Source organism: Pristiophorus japonicus, chromosome 1, assembly GCF_044704955.1.
Source record: "Pristiophorus japonicus isolate sPriJap1 chromosome 1, sPriJap1.hap1, whole genome shotgun sequence".
NCBI lineage: Eukaryota > Metazoa > Chordata > Chondrichthyes > Pristiophoridae > Pristiophorus > Pristiophorus japonicus.
Window position 1 is genome coordinate 126,805,463 of NC_091977.1, and position 13,168 is coordinate 126,818,630.

At 40.3% G+C, this 13,168-nt stretch overlaps 1 protein-coding gene across 2 annotated transcripts in view; it reads right to left on the reverse strand.

Moving 5' to 3' along the window:
- Nucleotides 1–1,142: 1,142 nt before the first annotated feature.
- The window catches only part of jtb (jumping translocation breakpoint), a 28,149-nt gene continuing 16,123 nt past the window's right edge, over nt 1,143–13,168 (reverse strand). The window contains exons 5-7 of one of the 2 annotated variants that reach the window (XM_070862520.1): nt 10,983–11,056; nt 4,207–4,406; nt 1,915–2,029 (exon numbers count right to left, since the gene is read on the reverse strand). In XM_070862520.1, coding sequence (XP_070718621.1) covers nt 2,001–2,029; nt 4,207–4,406; nt 10,983–11,056 — 303 coding nt within the window. In that variant the 3' untranslated portion in view covers nt 1,915–2,000. Of the gene's footprint in view, nt 2,030–4,206; nt 4,407–10,982; nt 11,057–13,168 lie in introns of both variants that reach the window. The other variant, XM_070862527.1, reaches the window with a different exon arrangement.

Sequence of the window (13,168 nt, forward strand, 5' to 3'; positions counted from 1 at the left end):
CCTTTCATCAAGGCTGTTTTGTAAAAGTCCATTACATCTCATCAGAAAACAAGTATCAGCCAAACCAGCTGCTTTTTAACAACTGGCTTAAATATTAAACTGACTTATTCACAAACAAAAATAGTAAAAGGTGAGATCTTCAATAGTCCAAATACAGTACTGGGGATCAAAATAGATTCAAAATAAATCTGTCAGCAAGTCCCTTTGAATTCTCTTGATAGAAATCCTGATCATTTACTTCAGAAGAAAATAAGCAATCCTATTTCTCAGCAGAAACAGTAGTTTTTATAATTATGCAAGAAAGCACTTGCAGAGCCTAATTTACCTCCATATACCAGTTAGATAAACAAAGTCAATTTATGAATAGTAGTTTTATTATACTTGCTTTTAAGGTAGGGCTGTTAGATAAAAGGTGATCAACTGAACAGTAACAACCATCTTTACAATCTATAGACCATAAGGCATGAAGATAATAATGGAATAGGGGTGGTTGATGAGATTTCAAAGATTGGAAAATTGACACCATTTCAACCCACAACAGATCATAGACAGAACTGTACAACTTTAAACAGACGGAAGCCATATGGCCCATTGTATCTGACTCTTTTGTTGAGCATCCCAAAACTAGTTCTGTTGCCCGTGCTTTTGGTGTATCTTTGCATCAAAAGCTTGTCCAATTTTGTCTTAAAAGATGCAGTGTTTTTGGCTTCAACCACTCCTTATATGTATGCACCAAAAGCTCTAGATAATTTTCTCCCAACCTCTCCTCTTTTAATGATAACCCCTCATCAACTCCCAAGGGCCATTACAATTAGTTCCAATGCTGCTGCCTTACCATTAGCCAGTAACCTCTGCTGAGTGTGTTTGGATATTGAATGGGGACATAATAAAAAAAAACTCAAGGCTGTAAAAAAAAGCCAGCATCCATTTGACACTTTATCCCATCACAATTGCTTCCTCAGGATATGCATCAGCTACAATGACCCCCCTCTTCAAAAAAAAACTTCCGTAGCCGTCAACTCTTCCCATGAACCTCTACAGAGAGTAATTATTTTACAATATGAACAGCTTGATCAAGTTCTTAACAGTATTAACTAACTATTTGAAGAAATAATGACCCAAGTAAAATATAAAATGCAGAGTAACTACATAAAACTTTTATTTTTCAAAAAATAATAGACAAGACCTAACATGCATAGCTTTACTTGTTAACTATGCACTTTATTTCTTCAAAACTTACTGACAGCTTTTATGACTTTATTCCCTGCAGACAATGCCAAAGAGACAATCCATGTGATTTCAAACCTGCATTTTAATACAACATTGAGATTACACTCCTACTTGGCGGCAGGGGGGGGGGGGGGGGGGAGGGGAGAGAAATACAAAAACAAATTCAGTACAAAGTACAAAAGTTAATTCCAGTACAAGAAATATATATTGAAATCAGTGCCAAAGTGCAGTTTTATAGAAATAAGGGAAAAATACTATAAATCAAATCTCAAAGAATATTTGGTTAAACAATATTCTGAACAGACCATATCCATCCATTTTATTATTTTTCTACATAAATAGAACTTTTATATTACAATTCTTTCTTCTCCATATATAAATATTATACACATTAACTGAAACTGTCTAACCAGTAATGGCTTCTTCAGATAATTACACCTTAACATGTGTGACCATCTTGAAAGCTACAGTAATATTTTAAGTAAAAAAACAAAAATGTGAACTTACATTTCCTATAATGTATGTGGGTGGGATTGTGAATGTAAAAATCACAACACTGAGGATCACCAGAAAACTTCATTCAAAAAGCAAGTTACTCTTTCTCTTCCTAAAATCTCAAATGTCAATAAATTTGTTGCAAAATTAAATCTCCCCAAGCTGCCGTCGCACTCTCTGTTCTGCACGTTTGTCCAAGGTCCTTTGTCGGAACATAACAATGATGGCAAAAATTACCCCCACCAAAATCACAACTCCTTCAAACTTCCAAAACTTTAGTTCCTCCATTTCAACTGAACGACAGCTATAGAGGGGTGAAAGTGAAAACAGCATTAATGAAAAATGAAAGATATATATATATTTTAATAGGCAATTTCCTGGATCCAACATTGAGATCTACTAGGTTAATGAGATGCAGCTGTGACTTTTATACAGAATTCAAATTCAAGCTTTAGAGGAAGCCACAGCAAAGCATAATTTTCTTTTCATAGATGAGGATTAAACAACTTGAACAAAAAGCAAACTAAGCAGAGAAATACAAGTACTACGTATCCATAATATAGAGTTCTGTATAGCCACCTGGAACATAGCCTCCCAGAAAATGCCTGATTAACCACAAAAACCAAAGTCTCTATTAGCCCCTTTACAGAACCCACTATTTACAGATCCCAGAAACAGCCACCAAGCTAAAGAGTTAGAAATTAGCCAGCCTACGCACGTTTTAAACACCCTTTTTTCGCGTAGTGTTTTTTTTTGTCATGTAAAGAAACCTAACAAAATTCCCCAAAGGTTACAAATGGCGGTTTCAAAATAATCGGCAAAAAGCGGACCACCATACATAAAAAATCGGACCGCCTAAATGTGGCCATTCGGCGAACCGGTACTTGGGTAAAAAAAACAACACGTGAGAAAAGCATGTGTTGCAGCCTCAAACGTCAGTAAATAGGAAGACCTACAAAAAAGATAAATAGAAGTTTTTTAAAAATTCTTTTTCAGCAATTGATTACTTAAGGGTATTGTTAATGTTTCTGATTTTTACTTTTGGAAATGTGTGCGTTTCCTCCCCTGTATTTTTGGCGAGATCGGCCACGCGGTAAAGTTAGCAAGGACGGTGGTTTCCAACACGAATCCTCCAGCAACGCCGATTTTAATCGACAGGCGTATTTTTGGGCCAAATTTACCCCGTTAAAAAATGGTGACATTTTTATTATTTTTTCACAAAAATGACATTAAAAAACAAAGACAGGCTGGCGAATTTCTAGCCCGTAGAATCAACCTGTTCAGCCGAGTGATGTTGCACTTCATTGGAAATAACTCTACTACAATACTTTTACTTATACAGCCCCTTTAATGTAATAATACACCCCAAGGCACTTCACGGGAGTGCAATCAGACAAAAATTAACTCAGTCAAAGAAGCAGATATTAGGAAGAGTGACTAAAAGCTTGGTCAAAGCCATACGTTTTAAGGAGTGTCTTAAAGGAGGAGAGTTGTGGAGAGGTGTAAAGGGTTAAGGAAGGAATTCCAGAGCTTGAGACTTAGGTGGCTGAAGGTATGGCCACCACAGTAGGGCGAAGGAAGTGGAGGATGCCCAAGAGGCGAGAGTTGGAGGAACGCAGAGTTCTTGTAGGACTGGATGAATTTAGAAATCGGGAGGGGCAAGGCCCTGGAGCGATCTGAAGATGAGTAAAATCAAGGCGTTGGTAGACCGGAAGCCAATGTAAGTTAGCAAACACATGGGTGACGAGTAAACAGGACTTGATGCGAGTTAGCATATGGGCAGCGTAGCTTTGCATAAGCTCAAGGTTATGGAGAGTGGAAGACAGGAGGCCAAGCAGAAGAATATTGGAATACTCAAGTCCAGAAGTAACAAAAGCATGGATGAGGGTTTCAGCAACAGTTCGACTGAGGCAGGGGCAGAGATGGACGATATTCAGGAGGCAGAAGTATGTAGTCTTTGTGATGAAGATGAGATTGGATGCTTAGCTCAGAGTCAAATAGGATGCCGAGGTTGCCTACACTCTGGTTCAGCCAGAGGCAGTGGCTAGGGAGAGGTGTGGAATCAGTGGATGGGGAATAGAATTTGTGTCAGTGTCTGAAGAAAATGGCTTCGGTCTTCCGGATATTTAATGGAGGAAGTTTGGGCTCATCCAGGACTGGATGTCGGATTGGCAGTGACAACCAGAAGCAGTGTAGGGATCGAGAGGTGGTAAGCACCGTGGGAGATTTATCGCCATCAAATTGAAAGTGCTATATAAATGCAAGTTGTTGCTGTTGTAGGTACAATTTAAGATCTGTGCTTTTAATTTGCTATGCCAGCAAGTCCGTCAATATACTGGCCATTTTCAGTAATTTTTCTTAGCCGACTGTCGAAAGAAAACTGGGCCATAACACCACAGCTCTAAGCTTGCCAGAGAAGTCACATCCTGCTGAGGATACATCCATAATGATTCACTATAAAGTGGTAGATGAAACACTTACAATAATCACATGCACCCAAATGCAACTGAACAGTCATCCAAAAAGGACCACCTGCAGCAGTTAGTAATGGAGACAAGGGTGGCAACTGTATAACCTCTGATTCTTGGAGTGGCAGGGAGAGCATCCAGTTGGTGTAGTCCACATAGGAACCAATGACATAGGTAGAACTAGGACTGAGGTACTTCTGAGAGTTTGAGGAGCTAGGGTCAAAATTAAAACACAGAATCTTAGGTAATAATCTCTGGATTGTAGGTTATCTTAGGCGGTCCCTCAAAACGAGGAGGACTTGCTACCATGCCAAAAAAAAGGACGAGTTCACAGGTGTTTCAATGAAGGACCCGAACTACATCCTGAAGGGTGGAAGATGCCTGTGCGTGAATTTTTTTTTTTAAACGTGGTGTGGCTGTTGCACACCAGCCACCACACGGGCTTGACAGAGCTAGGTCTTGGTTCAATGGCAAGGATTATCCAAGACAACTGGGCAAAACTGTGCCAAATGGTTCTCAATGTAAGCAAATGTGAGGTTATCCACTTTGGACCTAATAAGGATAGAACAGGGTACTTCCTAAATGGTGATGTGCTAAAAACAGTGGATGTCCAAAGAGACTAGAGGTCCAGGTACATAGATCATTAAAATGCCATGAACAGCTAGAGAAAATAATCAAAAAGGCTCGTGGAATGCTGGCCTTTATATCTAGAGGACTAGAATACAAGAGGGTAGAAGTTATGTGGCAGCTATACAAAACCCTGGTTAGACCACACCTGGAGTACTGTGAGCAGTTCTGGGCACCACAACTTAGGAAGGCTATATTGGCCATGGAGGGAGTGCAGCATAGGTTTACCAGAATTATACCAGCAATTCAAGGGTTAAATTACAAGATTACACAAATTAGTGTTGTATTCCCTAGAATTTAGAAGATTATGGGGTGATCTGATCGAAGATTTCTAGACATTAAAGGGAACAGATAGGGTAGAGAGAGAGAGAAACTATTTCCGCTGGTTGGGGATTCTAGGACTAGGGGCCATAACTTAGAGCCAGACATATCAGGAGCAAAATTAGTTAACACTTCTGTACACAAAGGGTGTTAGAAGTTTGGAACTCTTCTGCAAATGCTAGATCAATTGTTAATTTTAAATCTAAGATTGATAGCTTTTTCTTAACCAAAGGTATTGAGGGATATGGGCCAATGGTGGATATTTGGAGTTAGGTCATAGATCAGCCACGATCCAATTGAATGACGGAACAGGCTCGGGGAGGCTGAATAGCCTATTTGTGTGTTCCTACGAGGGGCAGAAAACACTGGTGGAAGTAGTTTAGAGGCCCCCTAATAGTAATTGTAGTGTCGGGCACAATATAAATCAAGAAATTAGAGGTGCATGTAAAATGGGTAATACAGTTATCATGGGGAATTTTACTTTTCATGTAAACTGCGCAAACCAAATATGCAATAAGAGCAGAGGACAAGTTCATGTAATGCCTGCATTTAAGATAGTTTTCTAGATTAGAATGTTGAGGAACCAACTAGGAACAGATTTTAGATCTAATATTGTGCAACAAGACGGGGTTAATTAATAGGATTCCGGTTCCAGATTAATGTGCAGTACGCTTCTGCGCAGCTTCAGGTCGTTGATAGTCACTCTGTAATTAATAACCTTGTATTGAAGGAACCTCTGGGGAGCCGGGATCATAATACGATAGAATTTTATGTTGGAGTTAGAGAGGGGTTGTCTTATGAAGAAAGGTTGGGCCTATATTCATTGAGTTTAAAAGAATGAGAGGTGATCTTATTGAAAGGTATAAGATTATGAGGGGGCTTGACAAAATAGATGCTGAGGATGTTTCCCCTCATGGGGGAATCTAGAACTAGGGGGCATAGTTTCAGAGTAAGGGGTCGCCCATTTAAAACAGAGACCAAGATGAATTTCTTCTCTGAGGGTCGTGAATCTGTGGAATTCTCTATCCCAGAGAGCTGTGGAGGCTGGGTCATTGAATATATTTAAGGTAGAGATAGACAGATTTTTGAATAAGGGAGTCAAGGGTTATGGGGAGCAGGCAGGGAAGTGGAGTTGAGGCCAAGATCAGATCAGGCTCCAGGGGCCAAATGGCCTACTCCTATTTCTTATGTTAGGTTACAGAAATTGTTAATAAAGCAAGAATACTGGAGAAATTAATAGGACTAAAAGCAGAGAAATCCCCTGGACCCGATGGCCTACATTCTAGGGTTTTAAAAGAGGTGTCTACAGATAGTGGATGCATTGGTTTTGATCTTTCTGAATTCCCTCGATTCTAGAACGGTCCCTGCAGATTGGTAGGTAACAAATGTAATCCCGCTAGTCAAAAAAGGAAGGAGAGAGAAAACCGGGAACGATAGACCAGTTAGCCTGACATCAGTAACAGGGAAACTGCTAAAATCTATTATTAGGGACGTGGTAATAGGGCACTTAGAAAATCATAATATGATTGGGAAGAGTCAACACGGATTTATGAAAGGGCAAGTGTTTGACAAATCAGTTGAGTTTTTTTTGAGGTTGAAACTAGCAGGGTAGATAAAAGGTAGGGGGGGGGGGGGGGGGTGGAGAGAAGAGCAACCGATGTGGTGTATTTGGATTTTCAGAAAGCATTCAAAAAGGTGCCACACGAGATTATTACACAAAATTAGGGCTCATGTGATTGATTGAGGATTGTTTTTTTTGTCCCATAATACTCCTGTGAAGCGCCTTGGGATGTTTCACTATGTTAAAGGCGCTATATAAATACAAGAAAACAATAGGAATAAACAGGTCTTTCTTGGTTGGCAGACTTTAACTAATGGGATACCGCAAGGATCAGTCCTCAGCTATTTACAATCTATATCAATGACATAGATGCGGGGACTGAATATAATGTATCCACATTTGCTGACGATAAAGCTAGGCGAGAAAGTTGTGAGGGGATGCAAAGAGATATAGACAGTTTAACTGAGTGGGCAAGAACATGGCAGATGTGGAGAAATGTGAAATTAACTACTTTTGCAGTAAAAATAGAAAAGCAGAATAATTTTTTTTTTAAATGGTGAGAGATTGGGAAATGTTGGTATTCAGAGGGAACTGAAGGAGTACAACAAGGGTTCACCATACTGATTCCTGGGATGGGAGGGATTGTCCTATGAAGAGATTGGGGAGACGAGGTTTATATGCTCTCGAATTTAGAAGAATGAGGGGTGATCTCATTAAAATATAATATTCTTACAGGGTTTGATATGGTAGATGCTGGGAGGATGTTTTCCCTGGCTGGGGAGTCTAAACTAGTGATTTAGGACTGAGATGAGGAGAAATATCTTCACTAAGAGGGTTGTGAATCTTTGGAATTCTCTATCCCAGAGGGCTGTGGAAGCTCAGTCGTTGAGTATATTCAAGACAGAGATTGATAGATTTTTGGATATCAAGGAATTTGGGGATAGTGCGGGAAGGTGGAGTTAAGGTAGATCAGCTATGATCTCAATTAATGGTGGAGCAGGCTCAAAAGGCCGAATGGCCTATTCGTGCTCCTATTTCTTATGTTCTTATGTCTCTCCACCACTGCAAAATGCAAGCTAAGGATGAACAACAAAAAGGAAACTATTTTAAAAAGAGAGAGAGAGTGTGTGTGCTTGTGTGGGTGCAAGTAGAATGTTGCAGACTGCTAAAACATTCAAACTTTTCAACAAGCAATATAGGAATTGAGTCTTTGCACCAAACAGAAGTTGAAAATAGCATGTATGTGCACTAAATGTGAATTTAAACAAGAGGACAAACATAATGGGCTGATTGGCATGGTCATTCCTACCTTGTGTTCTTATACAACAGTAAAAGAAAGAAATGATCAGCCACATGGTCCTAGTTAAAGATAACAGCCAACCCAAGGGCGAAATCATTAACTTGCAAGTGCAGTACAGCAAATAGAAATGCACAAAACTAATTTTTGATTAATAAAAGTAAGTTAACTAGCACAAAATATAAAAACAGATATCATTAGTATCTAAAATTTTTTTTTAAAGTGTGTCTAAAGTAAATGTTGGTCCCTTAGAGGACGAGTCCAGGTAAGAGGTTATCCACTTTGGTGGTAAAAACAGAGAGACAGACTATTATCTGAATGGTGACAGATTAGGAAAAGGGGAGGTGCAAAGAGACCTGGGTGTCATGGTACATCAGTCATTGAAGGTTGGCATACAGGTACAGCAGGCGGTTAAGAAAGCAAATGGCATGTTGGCCTTCATAGCGAGGGGATTTGAGTACAGGGGCAGGGAGGTGTTACTACAGTTGTACAGGGCCTTGGTGAGGCCACACTTGGAGTATTGTGTACAGTTTTGGTCTCCTAACTTGAGGAAGGACATTCTTGCTATTGAGGGAGTGCAGCGAAGGTTCACCAGACTGATTCCCAGGATGGCGGGACTGACCTATCAAGAAAGACTGGATCAACTGGGCTTGTATTCACTGGAGTTCAGAAGAATGAGAGGGGACCTCATAGAAACGTTTAAAATTCTGACGGGGTTAGACAGGTTAGATGCAGGAAGAATGTTCCCAATGTTGGGGAAGTCCAGAACCAGGGGACACAGTCTAAGGATAAGGGGTAAGCCATTTAGGACCGAGATGAGGAGGAATTTCTTCACCCAGAGAGTGGTGAACCTGTGGAATTCTCTACCACAGAAAGTTGTTGAGGCCAATTCACTAAATATATTCAAAAAGGAGTTAGATGAAGTCCTTACTACTAGGGGGATCAAGGGGTATGGCGAGAAAGCAGGAATGGGGTACTGAAGTTGCATGTTCAGCCATGAACTCATTGAATGGCGGTGCAGGCTAGAAGGGCCGAATGGCCTACTCCTGCACCTATTTTCTATGTTTCTATTAGTAATGGGGAACATGGAGATGGCAGAAACTCTCAACAAATATTTTGTATCAGTCTTTACAGTAGAGGACACTAACAATATTCCGACAGTGGATAGTCTAGGGACTATGGGGAGCAGGGGAGGAACTTAACACAATCACAATCACTAATGAGGTGGTACTCAGTAAGGTAATGGGACCAAAGGCAGATAAATCCCCTGGACCTGATGACTTGCATCCTAGGGTCTAGAGAAGTAGCGGCAGGGATTGGATGCATTGGTTGTAATTTACCAAAAATCCCTAAATTCTGGGGAGGTCCCAGCAGATTGGAAAACTGCAAATGTAATGCCCCTATTTAAAAAAGGAGGCAGACAAAAAGCAGGAAACTATAGACCAGTTAGCCTAACATTTGTGGTTGGGAAAATGTTGCAGTCTATTATTAAAGAAGCAGTAGCAGGACATTTCGAAAAGCAAAATTCAGTCAGGCAGAGTCAGCATGGATTTATGAAGGGGAAGTCATGTTTGACAAATTTGCTGGAGTTCTTTTAAGGATGTACAAACAGAGTGGATAAAGGGAAACCAGTGGATGTGGTGTATTTGGACTTCCAGAAGGCATTTGACAAAGTGCCACATAAAAGATTACTGCAGAAGATAAAAGTTTACAGGGTTGGGGGTAATATATTAGCATGGATAGAGGATTGGCTAACTAATTAGAGAACAGAGAGTCGGGATAAATGGTTCATTCTCTGGTTGGCAACCAGTAACTAGTGGGGTGCCGCAGGGATCAGTGCTGGAACCCCAACTATTAACAACCTATATTAACGACTTGGAAGAAGGGATTGAGTGTAACGTAGCCAAGTTTGCTGACGATACAAGGATGGGAGGAAAAGCAATGTGTGAGGAGGACACAAAAAATCTGCAAAAGAACATAGACAGGCTAACTGAGTGGGCAAAAATTTGGCAGATGGAGTATAATGTTGGAAAGTGTGAGGTCATGTATTTTGGCTGAAAAAAACCAAAGTGCAAGTTATTATTTAAATGGAGAAAGATTGCAAAATGCCGCAGTACAGCGGGACCTGGAGGTACTGGTGCATGAAACACAAAAGGTTAGTATGCAGGTACAGTAAGTGATCAGGAAGGCCAATGGTATCTTGGCCTTTATTGCAAAGGGGATGGAGTATAAAAGCAGGGAAGTCTTACTGCAGCTATATAAGGTATTGGTGAGGCCAAACCTGGAATACTGCATGCAGTTTTGGTTTCCATATTTAAGAAAGAATATACTTGCTTTGGAAGCAGTTCAGAGAAGGTTCACTAGGTTGATTCCGGGATGAGGGGGTTGACTTATGAAGAAAGGTTGAGGAGGTTGGGCCTCTACTCATTGGAATTCAGAAGAATGAGAGGTGATCTTATCGAAACGTGTAAGATTATGAGGGGGCTTGACAAGGTGGATGCAGAGAGGAAGTTTCCACTGATGATGGAGACTAGAACTAGAGGGCATGGTCTTAGAATAAGGGGCAGCCCATTTAAAACAGATGAGGAGAAATTTCTTCTCTGAGGGTTGTAAATCTGTGGAATTCGCTGCCTCCGAGAGCTGTGGAAGCTGGGACATTGAATAAATTTAAAACAGAAATAGACAGTTTCTTAAACGATAAGGGGATAAGGGGTTATGGGGAGCAGGCGGGGAAGTGGAGCTGAGTCCATGATCAGATCAGCCATGATCTTATTGAATGGCGGAGCAGGCTCAAGGGGCCGTATGGCCTACTCTTATTCCTATTTCTTATGTTCTTAACTATCCCATTTTAGAATCAAATTGAATATTTTTCTTCCCTGGATATAAATAGGGATTTGCTGATTAAGTTGGCCTTTCCAGTGGCAACATTTTCATAGAAATTCTTATTTGTTTTCAGCAAGACTGAGTTCTGGGCTTGCCTTACCTTCTATACTTCTGGTCTGATGTACACTTTACTTCTTCCACAAACCCAGTAAACGTACATTCCACATGCACGGTCTGCAGAAAGTTACATAATAAATCATGGAATAATATTAACAATGTACACCATGAGCTTTTTAAAGATAGAAAATACATGAATAGTTAATCTCGTCAACACTAGCTATATGGTAGATTCCTTCTTTTTATTTTAGAACCTGGTTCCTCGATAATATGCAGATGTGTTTCAGATAGTTTCAGTTAGATGAAGTTACTACTAGGGGAATCAAGGGGTATGGTGAGAAAGCAGGAATGGGGTACTGAAGTTGCATGTTCAGCCATGAACTCATTGAATGGCGGTGCAGGCTAGAAGGGCCGAATGGCCTACTCCTGCACCTAGTTTCTATGTTTCTATATGCAAATTGCATGGTTACTTCAATGACCAGGGTATTAAAATTTTTACTTAAATTTTGTTTTTAATTTCATTATTAGTTTCATCAAGATGGCAGAATAAATTGGATCAAAAGCTTTTCTGCATGTATTCAGCAGCAGGAAGATGGATTGTAAAGGGCCGATTTGTCTAAAGTAATTTTGTTTCCTCCTGTTTCTCATAACATTTTCGTCCTATAACCAAAACAGTACATGTCTAAGTTTACTCAGCTAGATTCAGGGCCTTGTCTAAGAAAACAAAGCTCATCCAGACTGCCACAACAATTTAACTGAGACAGCCCTGGGATTCAAAATCCTGACCACCTGATTGGGACTAGAGTGCTTAACTGCTGCATGCTTGACACTACAGCTTCAGTCAGTTATGAAAACAAAAAGCATTACTATTTTCAGGAGGAATAAGTTGATAGAGCACTTCTTTGTGGACAATCTTAGCAGTAAGGCTGAACATTTAACATTTGTAATCTTTTTCCACATGTTGACCTTCGTTCAAGTATTTTTATTCCCTTGACTTAGTAATTGATGTATAAATTTTCATTTTTCAGCTGGCAAATACCTGTAAACCTAATTTCAAAGCCATACTTCAAATTGCAGAATTTATACCTAAACTAACAGTTACTAATGTTACCTTTCAGACTCTGAAAAGACTGCAACTGTATGACAATAATTCTCGCAATCTAGCTGTATTTAAAATACTGCCGTGAAATGACAGAACTTGCATTCATTTAGTGCCTCTCAACCTCAGGACATCCCAAAGCGCTTTACAGCCAATTTTTGAAGTGTAGTTACTGTTATAATGTAGGAAACATGGCAGTCAATTGGTGCACAACAAGGTCCCACAAACAGCAACGGGGCACAATTTGCAGATGACATAAAAATTGGAAGTTAAAGTGAACAGTGAAGAGCATAGTGATGTAGACTTCAAGACAGACAGGCTGGTGGAATGGGTGGACATGTAGCAGATGAAATTTAATGCAGAAAAGTGTGAAGTGATACATTTTGGTAGAAGAACGAGAGACAATATAAACTAGAGTACAATTCTAAAGGGGGTGTATGAACAGAGACCTGGGGGTATATATGTACAAATTGCTGAAGGTGGCAGGGCAGACTGAGAAAGCAGTTACAAAACCATGGACTGGATTTTCGACTTTTTGGATTTCGGGGCATTAATCATGGCAGGGTGTAAAATTATGCGCCTGAAAATAGTTTGCGTTATCATCCGTAAGTTGCACGACTGATTGTGTGCCCAAGCCGAAACTTGCGTCTTTAAAGGGGCGGCCATTTTGCGCATGCGCATAGATATATTTTTTTTCTTTTCTGGTTGCAAATGCAGGTTGCGGTAGCTTCCTGCACACATGTGCATAAAAACCAACCCACTTCAGCGTAGATGGAGGATCAGGAAGGAAGGCAGCATGCCAGATAAGTTACGCCATGAGGCAAGTGACACCTTGCTGGGGGAGCCAGGCCATTCCCTCCTGTGTTTAAGAGAATATGGAGGGAGATAAGCAGACACCTCCTGCGCTAAGACAATGTGCCCAGAAAAAGTTCAACGACCTTCCGAGGGTCATCAGGGTAGCATTTGCATCCACGTATGCCTCCATGACGTCTACATTAATCTCACACACTGAAGTTTGTCATGCATATGGTCCCTCTCAACACTGTGGGGTGGCTATCACAATGTATAAGAAAGATGAAGGCTTACTTCAGCACCCATTGGCTTTTAATGATCCATGCATATTAACTATC